The 22,119-nt window shown below is 40.8% G+C and overlaps 1 protein-coding gene across 3 annotated transcripts in view; it reads left to right on the top strand.

Annotated features, from left to right (window-relative positions):
• Positions 1-419: 419 nt before the first annotated feature.
• Positions 420-22,119, top strand: part of slc7a14a (solute carrier family 7 member 14a) — a 32,211-nt gene continuing 10,511 nt past the window's right edge. Inside the window, exons 1-3 of one of the 3 annotated variants that reach the window (XM_079693601.1) lie at positions 420-659; positions 17,835-18,368; positions 18,795-19,031. In XM_079693601.1, coding sequence (XP_079549727.1) covers positions 18,062-18,368; positions 18,795-19,031 — 544 coding nt within the window. In that variant the 5' untranslated portion in view covers positions 420-659; positions 17,835-18,061. Of the gene's footprint in view, positions 660-801; positions 1,076-17,834; positions 18,369-18,794; positions 19,032-22,119 lie in introns of those variants that run through there. The other 2 variants (XM_079693602.1, XM_079693600.1) reach the window with 2 other exon arrangements.

The following is a 22,119-nucleotide window of genomic DNA, read 5'->3' as shown; positions in this document are numbered from 1 at the left end:
AATTAAGTGAACTGGGGGTGATTGGATATGTGCCACCACTGTTTAGCAAATACATAATAAACCTTTAGAAATCTTTATACAAATAATCCTACCTTATATTAATTTTGCTCAATTAATGCTTTACAATAAAAACAAGTGTGTTGTGTTCTTTGACTATATTGCATAGATATCAAAACACTTTTAGTAAATAATAATATAAAAAATGAATCACCCATTGACACACTTGTATTTAATTTATTGTAAGAGCGGTAAAACAACATGAAAAATAAAGCGATCCAGTACAACTTCAGTATAAACTCCGAAGTAAGTATGATGTACCATGACGTAAAGAACATAATAGGGATATAGTGGGCACATTGTGGCGATAATCCTCGTGTCATGGTGCTCACGAGGGCGGACTGGAACAACGACGTCTGGTCAGCTCGGTGTCTCCTCGGTCGAGAGCAGAACAGGAAACAAACCGGGTGAATTATACTCCGTGTCGGCGGTCACATGTCGTGCAGCGGGCTCCTGAATGATTTAAAGCTTTTTACATCATCGGCCTCACCCTCCCTCCCCTCCGCCTCCCTCCCTCGCGCTGATGCACCGCGCAGCCCTGAGATGCTGATGCTGGTGACCGACTGCAGCATCCGACATGGGCATCCTTTAATCCCGCCACAGTGAGTGTTTTTCCTCCACTTCTCTCTATCCCATCGTTATCTCAAACTACATCATATCACTGTCAGTGTCTCCCTCTCACTTCTCCTCCTCTCCCTTTGTGTTGTCTACATTTGTGCAGTTTTTTTTTGTGTGACATGGCGCATAACGCAGCGTCCTCGTAGAGGTTTAGTGAGTCCGCGGAGTTGACGGAAATGTCGGTCTCTTCCTGTATGCGCAGCTCACCTTAGCGATGGGCGTCTTTGCGTGAGAAAAGAGAAAGGAAAGGGAGAGTTTAGGGCGGGTGTTGTCGCTTCTCCCAGCGGACAAGAGCTGCAGCAGGCTGCGTTTGGAGGGTCGACCAGAGTACAGGAAGAGACAGAGGGGCGGCTGGGACCCACTGACGCTGGGTGGGACGTTTAATAAAGTGTTTCTGCAGGTGAGAGCATGAGCAGTTATCGCTTTTTTGGTGTATGTTTAGGTGTGTCCGAGGGAGAGGAACAAAGATGGTGAAAGTTGTTGTTGTTGGACTGGAGATGAGAGAGATAGACGTTCAAGGCTCTAGAAGTGGAGAGGTATATAGTTGTGTTGCCTTGTCTGTCCTAATAATACTATGCTATATATATTAATATAGTATACATTATCATAGGAAAAACAGTCTATACTTAACATTAACGTGTTTTTGCAAAGGCTGAATGGAGGAAATCCCATCTATCCATCTATCCATCTATATCTACCTTCAAATTCAAATAGCTTTATTGGCATGACGACATACAGTGTGGCAAAATCAGCTGCAACTACAACATGAATATATATGAACACATTTGGAAAATATTATTGGATCTATATATACATTTTGAACAATAGTAGATTCATGTGTTTTTCTTTACACAGACAACAATAGACCTTTATTTAGCTTGAATAAACACACTGTCTCATCCATATCTCTATCCCTCCATCTATCTATTTATCTATCTCTCCATCTCTCTATCTATCCCTCTATCTATCTATCTATCTATCTATCTATCTATCTATCTATCTATCTATCTATCTATCTCTCTATCTATCCCTCTATCTATCTATCTATCTATCTATCTCTCCATCTCTCTATCTATCCCTCTATATATCTATCTATCTCTCCATCTCTCTATCTATCCCTCTATCTTTCTCTATCTATCTATCTATCTATCCATCTATCACAAAAACAGTGTTTTAGTATACTGTGCTTCTGTACGCATCTGTGTGTGTTTGCGTACGTGAGAACAAGAGCACTCAGACACTGAAAGCCTCAAGCTGTGGAACTGGGCTAATCCCTAATGACATGACCAGCTCTCCCTTCCTCTATCTGCCATAAGGTCTCTCTTTTCTCCCCTTATTCATTCTTTTTTGTGAGGACGTGCTGTCCAGGGTGCTGAAAACAGTCATCAGCAAAACGCTTGCTAATATGCTCGAGCTTGATGGCTCTGTCACCGCTCAACAGGTGCTTATTACTAACCTAGAGAGTGCACAGAAATCAATCAAAACATTTCTTTTTGGTGAATGCATTCACTTTAAATTGGAGGTTGCGAATTCATGCTAGAGTTGTGGAGGTTTTTTAAGGAATTATATTGGAAAATTATACTTTTTAGAGCATGATTGGCTATTAAGGTCTTTGGCTGACAAACGCTGGGTCACTATTTGTAATGGTATAGGTAATATTAAAAGAAAAATATCTAGTATGGACATGAACACTGCTTGAGTTTTGTAAATAGGCCTAGACAAGGGTGGTATTTTTAAAGCTAAATCCTGTGATATTGTACTGCTCAGCAAATCCATAAGCTGTACATACATGAAGAGTTAAACTGAGCCCACTGCAGTTCTAGCCAGATCCAGGAGGCCAACCAGGAAGTAGTAAAACATGGTAATGATGACCTGGAGACTGAAAACAATCAAAAGAACAGGAGATTATGTAACTGACCAATTTAGCAATTATAGTTACACACACACACACACGCACGCACGCACGCACGTACGCACGCACGCACGCACGCACGCACGCACGCACGCACGCACGCACGCACACACACACACACACACACACACACACAGCCTGTAGACCTCCAGGTCTCACATCCGAGGACTGTCACATTAAGGGCATCACCATGTGAGGACCCTGGGGTGCGGTGACTTGCTCCTTGCTCAAGGGCACTTCAGCAGTAACAGTGGGCACACATCATTTTCAAAATAACATTAAAGTAACGTTTTTTGTTTACTATATACTTTCCCTTTTGAGAGTTGTTATTTTGGTTACTCAGTGTCTGCTGGAGTTTCTGAATGATCTAAAAAGGACCCATTATTTGTATTATTATTATTATTTTGTTCTGCATTGCCCTCCTCGGTATAGATAGTCAAGAAATAATAGGCAGCGAGGGAGAAAGCCAAGGTCCAATCTACGGCCCTGGGGCCAACTGTGGCACATTTTAAAAGATCCACACCTGAAACTTGTGCTTCAGTAATAATGTTCATCTTGAATATATTGTAAAATATATTACACAGTATTCATATTGTGCAATTCTTCAATAAATTAGGTCAATTAAAGTTGAAAACATTTCCTAAAGAAAACCCCAATAAGTTATTTGCATAACAATCTTTAAATATACCCGTCCTTTTTCCTTCCTTAATACAGGTCTGTGAAGGGAAGAAGCAAACTGAGACTTCTGTTTTAAGGGATGGGCTGCCAAAAAGAAATGAAACCCTGTAAATGGAAGCTGTGATGTAGGCTGTAGGGCAGGCTGTACATTTGATTGGTTTTGCTAACTTATCTAGTGAGTGACCAAGCCCTTATGTTTCGATATGTGGCCCACTCTAAGAATACAATCTTGAGTATTTAGGCTATTTTTTATACAGAAAAATAAAATATTTTACTTTCCCTGGTAACCATAACAGAATAATGACACATGTTCACGTTTAGGCGGAAGGGAGAAAGTAGAAACGGATTACGAAGCACCCAAAGTGACTTTCGGTTTCTCAGCAATCGTGTTTCTGTCCACCTGACGAATGTAAATCCAATATTAATTGTCCTTTCGCTCTGTTTTCAGTCTCTTCCAACTCCTGCCTCTTTAGCAGTTAAGTACTGCACAATGTTCACCAGTTAGTCAGACTGTCTGTTTGGTGCTGAGCATGTAGCATGTAGATGCCTGCCATGGCCCAAAAACAATGCTGTGATAGGAGTGAACCAAAATATTAAATGTACGCAGACAGCTGAACAATATTAAAAAATATGCCATTAAGCCTTTTAACATTTCGGATAATAATTTTCCAAAGTTAATTTAAATTATTACTCTTTTTTATAATGGCACATTGTCTGTTAACCATTATTTGTATATATCCTTACTAAACAAATATTGTCTGTTAAAATTAATCCTAAGCCAAATCATATGGTCACTGCAGGGTTTATGAAATGCTGCTGGTTTCTCATTCATCCTTATTAGGGATAATGGATGCTGAATGAATGTTATGTGTGTGTTTGTATATAAAGATACAAGTCAGATACTCAAAATCATAGAGGCTTACTGTAAATGTATGTTTATTTGCCTCCTTTAAAGAATTTATCATAAAAGATTGTCATTTATAACAGAAAAATACTTAATATAGTTGTGTGCTCAGTTCCCTCTTATGTAAAACACACACACACACACACACACACACACACACCCCCCCCACACACACACACACACACACACACACACACACACACACACACACACACACACACACACACACACACACACACACACACACACACACACACACACACCCCCACACACGACCTTTAAGCCTACATTTATGAATGCCCCCCGCCCCACCACCCTTTTCTCCATCAGATACTGCTGCTTAGCCCTGACGTCAGTGAACCTGCCTGCGCATAAAGGCTATTATAATCAGGACCTCACACACACACACACACACACACACACACACACACACACACACACACACACACACACACACACACACACACACACACACACACACACACACACACACACACACACACACACACACACACACACACACACACACACACACACACTGCATCCCTTCCTTTGTCTCAGTCAGCAGCAGCACACACACACTCCCCTATGATTGGCTCAACCGGCTCTAAAAAGAGAGAAAAGAGTACAACAGACGGGGAAAGCAGACAGTGTGTGGGAGGTGGGCGGCCTTGATCATTATCATTATCATGTAATCCGATCACTGTTATAAATTTGGGACTGTGGCTTCTTTCCTATTGGCGTATCAGTAGAGTTGCTTTTTACCTCCATCTCTGGTTCTTCTGAGCGGTTTCTGGACACAATGCTCCAATCTTCACTTTGTTATATTGATAGGATAAGGAGGATTAACAAGGAACATGTTGATTCTCTTACCTTCAATGGAAAGTGAGTTTGAGGCTCCCACGAAAGGCTCCCATCATTTAAAAAAACATAGCATTGCAGATTGTGACAATCTGTTGCATGGACAAACAGTCAATCATTTAGCAGATGCACAAAGAAGTTCCAGTTGCAAATCGGATATTGGCATGTCTCTGAGGCTTTCCCCTATTATCCCCGTAACAAGTCTCCCCCATTCATTTCAGTGGGTGCTTCACAAACGACAGCTACAAGAAGTTGTGTAAAACTAACCCAATATTTAACCCTCTTCAACTCCAACAGACGAATAACCCTCCAGACATGTAGTTTTCAGCATGATGTATTTAGGTAGTCAAGGCACCAGAACACAGGGTGGGTAGCAGCTGAGATACGTCTTACAGGAGGCGACACACCTCTAGTAGAATAGTTGTTATGAAATTCACACTGGTCATTGGTCCATTGGTCATTAATGTGAAAGGAGAAGAAACAATTTCACTGGTATTGTCGTTTCTTGAAGAGTTCAATGTGAGAAGTAAAAGCTCATAAACATTTCTGCTTTTTTATTTCTTTGAGACAAAACTAATGCCTGGAATCCCTTTATGCTCCACTTATATGTTTATAAACTAATGGACCCCCTTAAAATGTATTTTCTTGAGAAGAGTGAACATAAAAACACTTGAATGGTGACAATAGTTTGTAATAGCCCCAAAATGGCTGCTAGGATGACACCTTTACTTAGTATATTTTCTGATGGACTTTACTTCACAAAATAGAATATAATTGGGAGAGATGAAACCCTCTTTAACGGTCACACATGCAGACACACACAGTGAAATGTGTTCTCTGCTTTTAACCCATCCTTGTACCAGGAGTCTAGTACTAGGAGCAGTGGGCAGCTATTCTACAGGGAGCAATGGGAGTGGGGGGGTGAAGGGGGATGTCTGGTGCCTTGCTCAAGGACACCACGGCAGGGCAGGAGGTGAACTGGGACCTCTCCAAGTAGCAGTCCACACTCCATATTTAGGACTGGTCGGGGACTTGAACCAGCGACCCTACGGCTCACAGTCTAAGCCCCCTACTGACTGAGCCACTGCCGGACAAATATACATTTGCATCCACATCTGATGTTAACAACTTTTGTAGATGCCTTTTTAAATAAGAACAAGATTCTGATATCAGCACAAATGATCTGCATCGGTCTGCATTGATACATTTCAAGATGACTATTGGTAGCTCACCTTTAATTTTCAAACTAAATAAGAACAGGCTGTTGATTTTGTTGTTGGTGCAAATATAAGAAGTCAAAGTTGTTGGATTGGAAAGCTGGTTGCCAAACAAAAACTGGAGTCCAATGAATATACATATGGTTGCTTTGTTAGAGTGTGAAGCACATCAAGGCCATACTCTGAGAAGAGACGGAGAGAAACATAGAAATCAGACGGTGAGAGAACGAAGGGGAAGAAATACACTTGAGGATGTGGAGAGGGTAACAGGTGATGGAGGGATCAATAAAACAAAAGGACCGTCCATTGTCAGAGGACTGTTTGAACATAGCGAGCAGTCAACACAGCAGGGATGACATTCATTTCCTGGCAAGCGATACACGCTGATAAACAGGGCCAGAGAAACCAGAGAGGGAGGGGCAAGGTTAGCGAGAGTGAGTGACGGCAAACAGGTAGATACTCTATCTAATGGTCTGTGACAGGTGCATTTTTCTCAGGTCGATCCAAAAGACCACGCAGATATATTTTCATCTCCTGATGCGAGACGGAAAGCTTTCTCAGATATTAAAGAAGCACAACACTGACGCAGAAATTATGATCATTAGCTAATTAGATCAATGTAGACATTTATGCAGAGGTGGAAATATCTTCTGGCAATATTTCCTTCCTCCCATTAGAATAGAAGCGTTTATTGTCATTATAGAAGTACATAGAGAATAGTAAATTGTGTCTTATTGTCACCAGTAGTTCATGGTATTGGAAAGAGGTGGAAGAAGTACTCATATTTTATACTTAAAGGGGACCTATCATGCAAAAGGCACTTTTTGATGTATACATAAATATGTGTCCCCGGTGCGTCGGGGAACTCACGCAGCGTCAGAAAATAAAACCCTCTCTCTTTTGTCTCCGTACCCAAATCTTTTAAAAACGGGGGTACAACAAGCAGATACAGATTTGCTGCCGATCTGACGTCAAATCGGTGGCGGACCCCCAGAAAGTTGCTATCAGAAACAATGCCTGACGTGTTTTGGACGTAATCTCGTCTTTGTTTACATTAGCGAGCCTCGCTAACACTCAGAGCTAACCTGTACTGGAGAGCACATGTGTTTAAAAAGCAGGAAATAAAAAAGGAACTCACCTTGTGATAAACCCACAAGAGAAAAAGCATTTGAGCTCCATACTGTTTCAGAAATAATCCTTGATGTGGTTTAGAACAGGATGGCGTTTTATCACAGCAGAATTTAACTTTATCTCCGGTAGAATTCTGATCAGGCATTAGCTCCGCCTCCTCTTTTTTTTTTTTTCAAGCTAAGGACCCAAAATCTGCGTTTTTCTAACAGGGCTGGAATAGAGAGTTATGGACAGTATGAGGCATGGCTGCAATGGGGGATCTGTTTGGTATTTTAAGCAAAAAACTTCACAGACATGGTTTGTAATGGTATGGCCCTACAATATATGTTTCCAATATAGCATGATAGGTCCACTTTAAGTAAAAGCAGCAATACTAATCTTTAAAAATACTCTATTACTACTATTACAAGTCCTGCATTCAAAATCTTACTTAAAGGTGGGGTAGGTAAGTTTGAGAAACCGGCTCGAGATACACTTTTTGTTATATTCCATGGAATGCTCTTAACATCCCGATAGCAATGAATATCTGAAGTGCTTTGACAAAAAATCCATAAAAAAATATCATCTGTGGAAGCCGTAGTACTGTAAAGAGCACGACCAATCATCTGAGCCGGCCCGGCTAAAGTAACTGGATGGCTTACCTGCCTGTCAGCCTTCCATCTGTGCACAAACTTATATCATGCCCTCATTGGTCATGTGCACGTTCGTGTGTGTTGGAGGAGGGGCTCTGTAAGGAAGTGGCAGATTTTTTCTGGTTGTATATTTTCAAATTCTAGAGCACTCGAGCTGGTTTCTCCAAAATTCCCTACTCCACCTTTAAGTAAAAGTAAAAAAGTATTGGCATCAAAAAATATTGAAGTTCCACAAGTCAAAAGTACAATGCCTAATGATCCATTTCTGAATCAATTAATGTGGTCATCACTGCTAGTCTGAGCTAATGTTAGTGCCTTTATATACTACTGCTGGACATTTTAAACTATAATTATATGTCAATTTCTATTTGCTAGTTGATTTATATTCTGTATTTGCTAATTATCTGAAACTGTAAGTAACTAAAGAGGTCAAATAAATGTAAAGGAGGGAAAAGAACAATATTTTCTTCCTAAATGTTGTTAAGTAGAAGTATTTGAAGTACCTTACAACTGTAACTAGGTACATTACTTCAGTAAATGTACCTCATTAAATTCTACCACTGTTATTGGAGCTCCTTAATGATTAGTCAGCGTATCAAAGAGCCAGTTTTAGGGCAGGTTTTAAGTCTGCTATTAAACTCTATCTCTGCAGTCAAGGTTTAAACTTGCGCATCAAGTTAGTTGGAGTTTATTCTGTGAGTGTGAAACGACCCTGTTGCTTTTTAGAGCTTTAGGGCCCTCAGACAGAGGCATCATCGGTACGGATGGTTAGCCAGGAGCCACAGGCAGCGACACTGTTGTTTGTATTTATCTTGCAGTCTTGAGCCAGAACCAGTGTGCTCTAAGCTCCAGGCTCACTGTGTGGCCTTAGGGGAAGATAGATGTGGATGGGGCGGGCCAAACTGTGAGTGAACCGGGCTGAAAGGTCAGTCTTGCAGAGCTATTAGTCTGCCGCCTGGCACCTGCGCCATCACTTTCCATCCATCTTGGAACATTTTGACCGAAAGGAATGATAAACTTTAAACTGAGAGACAACTGCAATATTTCTTCTCTGTGTCTTCTAAATTCTTAAGCATTATGCAACACATCTAGAGTACACATGAACACGAATGAACCTTATGGTAAAAATGTGAGAATGATTAAAAAGCCAGACATGATATGTTGAGTCAACCAGTCAGACCGCCAAGCGAGTGAAGCAGAGGGACATTTGAGTTTTGCCTTTTACCAGTTTCAACAGTGGATCAACAGATTACTCTAAATGCTAAAATATCAAAGCATGCTGGATAGTGTCAGCTGTCATTCATTTGTTTATACCAAAAATACAATTTTTTTCTTATGTTTTTTCTTTCATCTCTTGGCATACTAAATATCTGGCCTGTGTAATGGCTGTTTTGATGTATTCCATGTTCAAAGACCAGTGAACAGTCTCATTGGATTTTTCTCAGTTGTTTTGCTTGTGTTCAATTCAATTAATAAGCCAGTACAGCCAGGGGGAAGGGGGAGTGGTAGATAAGGATTTATTGGAGTATTTAACAGCATGAAAGCATAACAGCATTATCTCATGTCATATATTGGGTCTGTTTGTGTATTCTGTATTCTACTAGTGTATTTCCTGTTTCTTTTGGCACCTTGTATTACCTCTTAGATTAGTCTTTGCCCCCCAAATTAGCTTGAACATGTACAGTTTGACATGAGTTAATCAAACAAAGACTATTTCAGTAAATGACATAGACAATCAGGCAGCCATCTCAGTGAAACTGGTGAGAACATGACATTATTCATAGAAAATCTGCTTCTGAACAGCTTACAGAGACAGGGATAGTTCATGTGTTACTGATGAGCCAGACAAGAGAAATCAACCTTGAAAGAGGCTATTTTTCTCTCTTGTGTAAATGAGGAATCAGATTCATTAAGCCTTTCGGATAAAGCGAGCGAGTCAACCAGGCAGTCACTAAAGTCAGCCAAGCGAAGGAAAATCAGTCTCCACTTAATATCCAGATATTACTGCTCATACCGTATCCGTAAGACTTCTCTAGTATTTTCATGGTTTGCCGTTGCTTTTAAAGACATTTGAATATTTGCTTACACAAAGACAAGTCGTTTCTTTAAAGTTTACACAATAATCAATCAAGCAAACAATATTACAAATCAAATTCATTTCTTACAGGGCCGTACTATATATACCAATTAGATCTAAGGGAGTAGCTGTGATGGATATTAATTGATTGACTGTATGTTGCTCTAAGCAATGCTGTATAACACTCCACAGAGGACGGCCTCATAAATCTTGAGGCAGTGTAGTAGAGCTGTGCACACACACATGAATTATGCACATTCACTTTTCATTTTTTACACATTGCACCGTCTGTATATCCAGCTATCTGTCCATCTTCAAGCACACATATATTATACACAGTATAGTGGGCTGGTTGTGTAACATTGTTCTTTACTGCCAGACAGGCAAACAAATAAAACCGTCAACACGCTAACTTTCTGAAAATGTAAGTGCTAAAATTCAGATTTTTAAGCATGTATAACACTCAATGTTACACAATGTAATCTTAAATTTAGCATATTAGCATGCCAACATTTGCTTTTACGCACGAAAACCAAAGACTTGGGAAAAAAATAAGAAAGACAAATTTAATGAGTGAGAAATATTTCCCTGACTCCTGGATTTCTGCAGGACGATGACAGCTACTTCCTGTTCTGTCTGTCGGCCATGAGCACGGGGCCGTTTGCCAAGAGTCATTGTTTATGGGAGCTTGAGCAACGCAAGCCTGTTGCCAGGTTGGGCTTGAGTGAATCAGAAGAGCTCTCAGCCTTATTAAGGGAATGCAGCTCTTACTACTGTAAAGGCAGTGAGAGCTCAATCAGGTTATCCATTCAGTAATTCAGATCCAGGCTGGGCGGACACACAGACGGGCTTAGTCACGGCTGATTAGACTCCATGATGGATGCTCTGACAGCCCTGTTATGTGGAGAGGAAACACTAATGCTGAGATGCTAGAGGTGATTATGATGACAGGGATTCAACTATTGATCTTTGAACTGCAGCACTGGCAGAGCACATGATGTGTGATTTTTAAGTATATTGGAGAAGAGACTTGTTCGAAATTCTATTACACTGCTTGTCCGTGTGAAACAAAGCTGCTGTTAAACACACCGGACGTTTATTGAGCTCACTGACAAGATGACATTGATGACAACAGATTATGTAATTCTTCCAAATCTTTCTCTAACACGTCTTGTCTTTATTTTGCTGTGTGTTGCTGTGTGAAAGAGAATTACAGTTATTCCCATGGCTACGTTTTAAATATAACATGTATTGCCTTCGCCCACACTATGTTAAATAATTCAGTAGCTAGCGTCGCCTCTGGCACTTTATTCTGTGCTCAGATGATTATCACTGAGCACCATGATGCAAATGTTGCAAAGAAATGTAGCTTGAAGAAATAGTTAGACTTTTTGGAAAATATTTGCTTCATTGCTGAGGGTTAGATGAAGAAATTGATACCACTCTCATTTCCACCGTATGGAGCTGAAGACACGAGGTGCTTAGCCTAGCTTAGCATAACGACTTGAGGCAGGAACAAACTGCAAGCACAATGAGGGAGGTGTATGGCGCAGTGGGTTGTGCGTTGGATCAGGGGGTCACAGGTTCAAACCCCACTGCAGTCAGCATGTCGTTGTGTCCCTGGGCAAGACACTTCACTCCCAAAATTGATTACCCACAGTATTGAGTATGTAAGTTGCTTTGGATAAAAACGTCTAACAAGTGACATGTAATGTAATGTAATGAAAGGACCCAGCTTTACCTTGGATAACCTCACTTTAATCACAATCATCTACTTTGGACAGAGCCAGGTTTCCCCCTGCCTTCAGTCTTTATGCTAAGCTAAGCTATTCGCCTCCTGGCTCCATATCCAAAGTGCTATCGATCTTCTAATCTGTTTCTTGGCAAGAGAGCAAAGGATATTTTCCAAAATGTCAAAGTATAATTAAAAGGCTGTCTGCGTCAGCCACTGCAATGTTACTGAAAGCTAGAGAGCACATACCTTACACACATCTCATGCTTTAATTATATTAATAGAAAAGTATACACATTTAAACTTGATAACACATAACATCATGTGATTCCTGTACTATTAAAGTAAGTAAATGATGCCTGGGTATGTACCTGAGTCTTAATCTGCACCGGATAGAAAACCGCATGACCTTGGTGGATTAAGAGGTTAGCATCAGTTCAGATTGCTGAAGCTCCGCGCTGCATTTGATCCACTCCTGACCACTGTGACACTGACCTCCTAACATCATGGGGTCCTGTTTGAGCTCTTTTCAGTAGTTTCTAACTCAAACCCAAATATGGCAGAGCCCTGTGCATTGTACAGGCAAACAGGTGTTTTGTTTGTTGTTAGTGATTTAATATTTAATTCTGTTTAATCATTCCTTGTTTAGTTTAATTGTAGAGTTTAGTGTGAACACCTTATTTTCTAGAAGTCACATAAGCCTTGGTTCTATAAAGGTTAAATGCTCTTAGACTAACCTTTATCCCTGCCTGGAGGACTGTGTTAGTGAAGTCCGTTTTCCAGCCAGCGCTGATGGAACACCTGCTGCCACCGTGCTTTGTGCAGATCGTGTTGTTGATCTACGACTGTTCAAATAGCTCCACCAGCACAGGGCAGGTGGTGGTCAATGAAACTAGAAGGAGACCATTATAATGTCACAGATGTTGAGAAAAACAAGCTTGTGATATTGAATCATGAAAGGCGATATATTTGTGTGTGTGGTGTTACGTATTTTTTTCCGAATGGACACTCTTTTTTTTCCAGTTTAGCTGATTATGATTGGATACGTGCAAAGGTATCATAGTCTCCAATTACAGTATAGCTGTTGAGGGCTGTCTGGCCATTTCACACACACCCACACACACCCACACCCACACCCACACCCACACACACACACACACACACACACACACACACACACACACACACACACACACACACACACACACACACACCATCACTTCAGGGGACATTACATTGACTTACATGCATTTCCTGGAGACTTATCCTAACCTTAACCATGACCAACACATGCCTAACCCTAACCCTTAACCTTACCCTTAACCTAACCCTAAACCTAACCAAGTCTTCAGCCTAAAATTAATGATTCCCCTCATGGGGACCTCCATTTTGTCCCCATAAGGGAGGCGAGTCCCACCACTTGACTGTGTAAACAGATTTAGGTCCCCACAAGTATAGTAATGCTAGGACACACACACACACACACACACACACACACACACACACACACACACACACACACACACACACACACAATGCAATTTGTTCACCCTTTCACCAATGTTAGTCATAGGGTAAATGAACTAAAAAGCCTAATTTCATTTCGTATGGTATTAACTCATATGATAGAAATTGTTGTTGCTAAATTAAAGAAAAGCACGCTCTTAGTGCTGTTGGGAATCTTTGGGATAAGCTCACTTTAAAAAATATATTAAATGTTTTTAATTCAGAAATCTTTACTTGAATCAATGAATAAAATGACCCACTGTTTCAGAGTTGTTATTATAGCAATCAAGCCAAATTGTTCAGTCGTGTTTTCAGGCCACCTAATTGCAATATGAAACACAATAGGCCGTTAAAGGGAATAGCGCAGTTTTTTGAAGTGGGTTTGTAAGAGGCACTTATCCTTAGTCAGTGTATTACCTACAGTACAGTATGGCTGCCATTGTTTGTACCTCATTGTGGACTGTTGCTGTGTTCCTTTGGTGACTCACCCTCTGAAACACAAAGCTCACACAACAACACAGACCAACTGCAGTCACAGGCCGAGGCAGCAGGAGATCAGCAAACCTGTGATCTTCCTGTTTTTGTCAAAGGTGTCTGGTGGCTTTGAAGAGAGATAGCGACGGGGCTGTCTGAAGGCAAGATTTATTTTAGGTGGTTCAAATCAAATGTTCTCTTACCCCCGTCATCAGCAGTACATTGCTTTGCTCCTGTGACGGTACTCCTGTCTCAGTATTGCCGTAACGCTGTAGGTTAAACCCTGACTACGGATGAGTATCTCATACAACTCTCGTCACCTGAACAGTTTCTTCCCCTCTGCTACCGGCCTCATTAACAAGGCCCGCCCCCCCCACTGACACTTTACCTCAGCCACAACGCAGACTCTATGCATTACATGAATGCACAACAACATTTTGTATTACTTCTGATTTTTAATCCATATTTTATTCCTTCTATTCCATTCCATTGCAATTTAAATACTGTTATATTTGACTATACTTAAAATTATTTTTTAATATTTTTTCTAGTTCTCTATCTGCGTTTTTAATTCTTGTTTTTATGCGCCATTACATCAAGTCAAATTCCTCGTACGTGTAAACCTACCTGGTAATAAACCTGTTTCTGATTTCTGAACTACACAAATAAGCTAAAATATACCTTTTTGAGAAGTGCTCCTCTGAATGGAGGTCAAAGTGCGACCAGACAAAAATAATTCAAAAGATCTTGTAACACGTTTTATTGGAACAAATGTGCGAATACTCTTTATTTGCAGCCTGAAGTTTTGACCACGAGTCAAAGCAGGAGAAGAATGTGGAATTATTATTAACACTAAAACGGCTGCACTTGTGTTTGTGGGACAGTTCCATACGCAGTCAGGGTAAAGAGGGAAATCACATTTTTATTGCAGTATAATCAGGATGCAGGTGAGCTTGTGATGGGTTAATAGCCCCCGCTCCACCCCACACTCACCATCACACACAGATGAAATCACCTTTAGAGCTTTTTCTACCTCTGCACACACTCGTTCTCGCACTAAGTGCAGCGACAATAGCAGCCCCGGCGCTCTCTGGTTAAACAGCTGGGTAATTGCAGCCATTATTTGAGTGGCTCATATTAGAGCCGAGAGGCAGTGTGAGTGCGCTGTGTGTGAGTGTGTGTTTGTTCAGTAACTTGCGCCTGTTCTTCAAAGTGGATGAATGGTGATTGTTAGTTCGCTGATGTTGAGTGAGAGAAAGAAAGAGAGACTACATTTGGTGACAATTATAGCTCTCCTTTCAACAGCAGTTACTCATATGACATCAGAGGCTCTGTTCAAAAGCTGTATGTAGTAAATTATTTTATAGCCTCTGCGATTTGAAGTAGTTCGAAAACGTTATGCATAATTGTCGCAATTATTCTACTCAAAAGAGCTTCAGTTATTAACGGATTTACTGCCTGCCTAGAATCCCATTCAGCTCCATGTTCCTGTTGTATATTGTGCTGCCCACATGTTTAACACAGAGCCTTTTCCATTGGTTGATTCAACATGATGTTGAAAATATTTAAAACAACAAAGCACAGTTTAGTGGCTTTTGCATTTTTGCTGCTTCAGTAGAATTATACAAACCATTTTTATTTCTCAGACATTTTCAAGTAAAATACGCGGTCGAAAAACATAAATAAGTTTTTTTATCTACAAAAAATATACAAAACTGAAAATAGCTAATTAGATAGAATAACGGACCCTGTGAGCATCATCTCATTTTAGTTTGTTACATTTTATTTTTAAATGATGGTCTTTTTTTTGAGAGAGGAGTTCTGACTTTTTTGGCTGATAATTTATTTTCATTTTATTGGACAAATACAGATAGATGACTGTTTTGTAACCTGTATTTGATAGGGTTACATTTTAAATGTACAATCTTAAATGTAATGAGTAAAGGTAGAAAGGAGTACAAAACACATAATCTCGGGTAAATTGCAAGTATCTCAAATATGTTATCATGTAAAGCAGGGGTACTCAAATACAAATCTTAAAGGTCCAAACAAATGTTTTTAATAAGACAAAGGTCCGTTTATTACGGTCATTCAAACTTTTAAACAATTGCAACAAGATTCTTAACACGAGGTTGCAAAAACAAAAATAATCTGTATGCAGCAGTTTTCATTGTTATTGTGTCTGTGCTTGATCCCTCAGGGTCGCAGTGTAAGAGCTGCAGTTATGAATAAAGGCAGCTGCTCCCTCTTTCATTCAGCATTCCCATTATTGCTTTATAAATGTCTTGCCCCCTTGTGTGTCCTCTGAGGTTCGTCAGGCCCAAGACATCTTCAACAAACAATCCCCCTTTGCCTCTCATCATAACAACTCACAAACACCAGCAACTGAGCATTGTCAGTGGACTCATCCACAGCTAAGGAAATGCACTGTGCATTTTGTATTCCATCACAAAGCTGATTCATCAAATCACCAGCCAGTGTTTATGTTCTTCTGGTTGCTGTGGAATCTGAGAGGGGGATTTGCTTGACCTGTTATTTCCTCTTTTAGTTTGCCTTCACACATGGTCTCCATCACTTCAGTCCTTCAATTTTTTATACTTCAGTTATGATCCAGTGGAAAGCCCTTACCTGCTGGCCTAGTTACATCAAAGTGGTTACTTTCTGTTGGCTGGGCAGTTTTACACACCGTCTTATTTGACTTTCTCAAGACTTCAAACTGTTTTTTGGGGGCAGACCCCCACAAAGAAAAAATATATTTACACACGTTAGGTCATCATCTTAACAGTTTGTATGCTCATCCGTGAGCAGAGCATCAAGTTGACATGTCTATTACAGCTGAATGCGGCGGTTACCATGTCATTCAGCAAAACGCCTCACAAACTGATTAAGATCAAAGCTTTAGTGCGTTTTGATTCAATGCTGAGTGCAGCCAACCTGACAGTCTCTTCTCTGTCATTGTAGACCGCACCTCATTCCTTCAGCACTTGGGTCCGAATGCTTCTCGTTTTGCGCCGTCCCGTTCAAATGAAATCGCCGCTAATCATATTTCCCCGCTCGCGCCATGGCCGGGGGAGGGGTTACAAGACGTACATCTAGTGCTGCATTCACTTGCACTCGGAAATTAGAGATGTTCTCTCATAAATGTCCGATGAGCCACAACTTTTCTTTCAAAACAAAGCTGCCAACTGGGGTGGCCGGTAGGTGAAACTGGGTAGGTGAAACTATAGGCTACTAGCTACAGTACAGATGCAACTAGATGATCTGTTAACTCTCGCTCTGACTTTTTTTTTTAAACACACATTTTTCCCACCCGCATTTCGCGAAGACCCGCCCTACTGTTCCTCTGATTCGCAGACTGTTGGTGGGGGGTAAAAAACGCTGGCGGCATGCTGAATGTGATTGGACCAATGCGTTGACAGACACACACAGACAGTGGAACAGTCGGACATGCAGAGCGCTGTTTGCAGTGGACATAACGGAGAATTTTGACTCGTTGCGTTGTCTCAAAGATAACACAGAAAATACAGATAACACAGATAATACATTTTAAAAGTATAAATTGCTCAGAGTCCAGAGACGGTTGTGGTTCGGTCCGGATCCGGACCGGAGTCCGGACTTTGAGGATGCCTGATGTAAAGTATTACTGAACTACATGTATGCATTCTTAAAGGGAGCCTAAAATGAACCGGGCCAATTATTCTGAATATAATGCCACCAAGCAGTAGAATTAAATTAAATCCTCATCACATGAGTACAGGTAAAGCCCCTTCTCACACTTAGAAACAAGAAAAAAGGTTTAGCATCCATTGCCATCTCTAATGAGCTTGGCTACTATAGCAACAGGGCTGCAAGCAGAGGACTGCCAATTAGTTGCTTCCTAGTTAGTTACGCTTCATTTGTGGGAAAATGTGTCTCCTCTGTTGGGCCCCTGTGGCTTGGCGTGCATGAAAGTAAGCATTGCGTGTCAGAACAATAATAGGAGGCAATGTGCTGTGAAATGCTGAAACGATAAATCATGTTCCCTTTGTTTTCCAGATAGCTTTCTCACCATGTGGGGAACAACTACGATGGCATTTCACTAAACCTGGAAAAGAGACAAGAGGCAAGGGCAGCAACACGAAAGATCCTTCTTTTGAATATACCATCATTTGGAAAAGGAATACTCTTTTTCCACAGTGCGTCCAAGGAAACAGTGAACTTACCAATAAGAACTTCCTGCTCTTCTTCCCTTTGACTCTGACCCTTGACCTTGAGCTCTCACTATGAGCAGTCTGTTAGTGAAGCTAGACCCTCGGAGGGTACAATGGGGCTCCACGTGGAACACCTTCACGTCCCGCGTCCTGAGGACCAAACCGGTGGAGTCCATGTTGGATTCAGCCACGACGGGCACAGGCGCTCATGGGACCAAACTGGCCCGGGTCTTATCCACAGTGGACCTGGTGTCGCTGGGCGTGGGCAGCTGCGTGGGGACGGGGATGTACGTGGTCTCTGGACTGGTTGCCAAGGAGATGGCCGGTCCGGGGGTCATTGTGTCCTTCATTATCGCCGCTGTGGCCTCCATACTGTCGGGTGAGACTTTTTTCCTGCCGTCCATCTCTTTCGCACGCACACAAACACACACACACACACACACACACACACACACACACACACACACACACACACACACACACACACACACACACACACACACACACACACACACACACACACACCCACACCCACACGCACACGCACACGCACACACACACACACACACACACACACACACACACACACACACACACACACACACACTATAACACATGAAAGGCCAAAGCATTAAGGTTACTGCCGTTTGTATCCCAATTAAACTGATATGATTTATATAAAGAGCCTTTTAATAACCCTGCAACACGATCAAGGGCAAATACATTACTAGGGCAAAGCTATAATGTAAAAGGCAATGTAGACCTTTCACTGATGTGTGTGTCTGTGTTCTCCTCCATCCCACAGGAGTATGTTATGCAGAGTTTGGCGTGCGGGTGCCTAAGACCACAGGATCGGCCTACACCTACAGCTACGTGACGGTGGGCGAGTGCGTGGCGTTTTTCATCGGCTGGAACTTGATCCTGGAGTATCTGATCGGCACGGCCGCGGGGGCGTCGGCTCTCAGCAGCATGGCGGACTCACTGGCCAATCACACTATCAGCAACTTTATGATCACACACATTGGAACGCTCAGCGGCTTAGGTGAGTGGGGAAGGATGTGTGTCTGCAACTGCTTTAGATCCAATTAAAACAATATTCCTACTAAAAATATTTTTTTTATGAATTTCAATGAATATGAGATAAAGGTAATGTTTAATTTGTGTGTAGTACTTGCGTCAGTGATACTACAACAGTATAATAGTTATTGTTCATTACAGTTTCTGAATATTTGTTTTATATTTGTGAATATTTCTGGGTGTTGCCATCTGTACGTGGCGGCGCTGCATTCTTTACGCTACTTAGGTTGCTATGGTTACGGTGGCGATGCCGACGCGGTATTTGAAATGTTCATATTAATATTTTTTAACTCTGGCTTTGTGATAAAAAAATATGGCAAAACGAAAACAGCCATGCCTCGCAGCTTTTGGATTCACAAGCAAAGAAGCGAAGGAGTCTAAAAATGACAACGTGAACGGAAAAAAACTTTTAGTTGGCCGGCTGTAAGCGGCGTTAGGGTCGAGTTTGACAGCTCTTCACCGAGTTGAGTAAAGTTGGAACGATATTGGCAGATTCAGATTTCACGGATCAATAACTCATGAACAAAACGTTGTTCAGACACAAAGTACGTCTCCTAAGTACCGTGGTAAGGTTGACAACGAACTACAATCACATTTTGATTAAAAAAAAGCCAATACGTGCTGTCCTGAGTAAAACTAATAATAAACTTGCAATGTTTCTTGCTTGGAAAGAAATCTCTTTGGAATAGCAAATTCTACTTTTTGCTATTTACAAAGGAGAAATGAGAACGTTTTTATTTTTATGTTTGCACTAGAAAAGTAATTGCATCCTTTCCCTTCATTATCTTCCATATTTTATCTACAGCTTATTATTTATCAGCCAACTGTCTACTGTCAAGCAGTGATTGCTTCAAAAACAGACATTCACCCAATCGAAATCCAAGCGAAAAGTATGCCTTTTACTCCCCGTCTTTCATCAAAGCTTCATCTTAGAGTCTGGCTTTAAATACTTACCTCTGTATTGGCTTGAATCTGAGTCCTCCTGGGTTGCATTACAAACCGTTTGAACCAAAGAAGCAGATTTAATGAACTATATCTTATTGCTGTCATTCTTTATTCTTACAGTAATGTTTGTTTTCTGTCATAAATTGCCTTCTCAACATGAAGCAGAAGCACACTGTTATCTGTATCACTGGACACAGTTTACATGACAGTGGGTTAATGTCCTGTTTTGGAAAAAATGATTGCAACATTATCTGGGAAATCATCCAAAGCGTATCAGAATATTTCCCCGGAGCGTCCAAACAATGTATTGCTTCTTATCTCGGAAATTGTATCAGTATGTAGAGAAATAGAGGACGGAGCATCTTGTATTTCTAAATGATTCATGGAACTTAGTTTTCCAGGTGGTAAATGTACCATGAGGGGACTGCCTGCCTCTGTGGTGTTACATTAGAGCTGATGTGTGTGCCAGGGATGTCTCTCTGTGTGACCCCACCCTGACAGCCTCTTCCTGTCAGACACTGACACAGCAGAGGTTTTAGTCACATGGTAAGCAGCATGGCCAGCTGTTCCCATCCATAATGGAAAGTTCAAGTTTTCCTTTTCCTGCTGGAGATAAACGGCTGTTACTCCTAACTGCAGGAAAGCAAGGGAAATATAACTCAAAATATGTCTCGTTAGTTTCTGTTTGGCCACCTGTGTGTGTGTATTTATAAAGACTTAGCAGAGTAATGTTAAATAGCAACTAATGATATTGCAGCTCTACACTGGCTACCAGTAAAGCACATAATTGATTTTAAAATACTTATTTTAAAGGGGACCTATCATGCTAAATGCACTTTTTGATGTATTTTATACATAAATATGTTTCCCCGGTGTGTCAAAAACCAAACCCTCTCTCTTTTCCTCAATTCGCAAATCTCTCTAAAAACGGAGGTACAACGGAGCCGATCCAGATATCGGAAATGTGAGAAGGCATAAGCTCCGCCTCCTCTTAAAAAAATCAGCACTTTAGTAAAAGGGCTGAAATAGCGATATGAGGCATGGGTAGAATGGGTGATCTGTTTGGTATTTGGAGCAAAACGCTTCTTAGACATGTTTTTTTATATATTTTTATATATCTGACACCTATAATATATGCCTAAAAATAACATGATAGGAGACCTTTAACTTACAAAGTGTTAAATGTTCAGGCACCGTCTTACCTAAAATACATTTTTATCCACTATTGCCCCGCTAGAACATTACGCTCCCAGCGTGCAGGTCTGTTAGTGGAGCCCAGAGTCTGCAAAACAAGATCAGAATATTTGTATTCCACACACTATCTTGTCTTCTCATTTAGCTCTAACTCCATCATATACAATGTTGTTGTTTGTTTTGATCTGTAAAGCCCGCTGAGACCAACGTGTTTTGTGGTATTGGGCTATACAAATAAAGTTTGATTTGATTGCTTCACAGTGCAAATTTGCATTCCCTAGTGCAGGGGTGCCCACACTTTTTTGGCTGGTGAGCTACTTTTGAAATGACCAGCTAACCGAGGTCTACCAACCAAAAATAAAAACCCAAATTGCAAGGGTTGCTGAATAACACGTTTTATTTTTACATGGGATAACTACAATAGGGCTGCAACAAACTACTAATTTGATTATCGATTAATTTTAGATTAATGAAACGATTAATCAACTATTCGGACTACTACTGTGTGCCTTGCACAATTTCTCAAACGCTCTTATTTAGCCATCAACTTTTAGATTTAGTTTGAGGTTGTTTTAGGCATGTGGAAACTAACAATGAATACAATAAAGATGAATACTTGATTCAAAAATACATATATTATTAAATTAACTTAACAAATTGTGAACAAAATTAACATTGCTTTTTATTTGAATTAAATAAATAATATTTCACATCAAAAGAAACAACAATGTTTTAACAAATCTTATTAAATAATCTGATGACAGAACTGGAAACAGAATAGCTGAAACTTTAACAAAATAAATAACTCAGTTACCTCTAATCATTAACCCATGTTTGTATAATGTAGTTAACTCCGTGTGTTGCTGCTAGCATACATAACACCTGAGGTGGAAACGTTGCTCGTGGATGGGGCT

Source organism: Notothenia rossii (assembly GCF_949606895.1).
Source record: "Notothenia rossii genome assembly, chromosome: 7".
NCBI classification, from domain to species: domain Eukaryota; kingdom Metazoa; phylum Chordata; class Actinopteri; order Perciformes; family Nototheniidae; genus Notothenia; species Notothenia rossii.
Note: the sequence above shows the minus strand (reverse complement) of the source record. Positions and strands in the feature narration are given on the sequence as shown.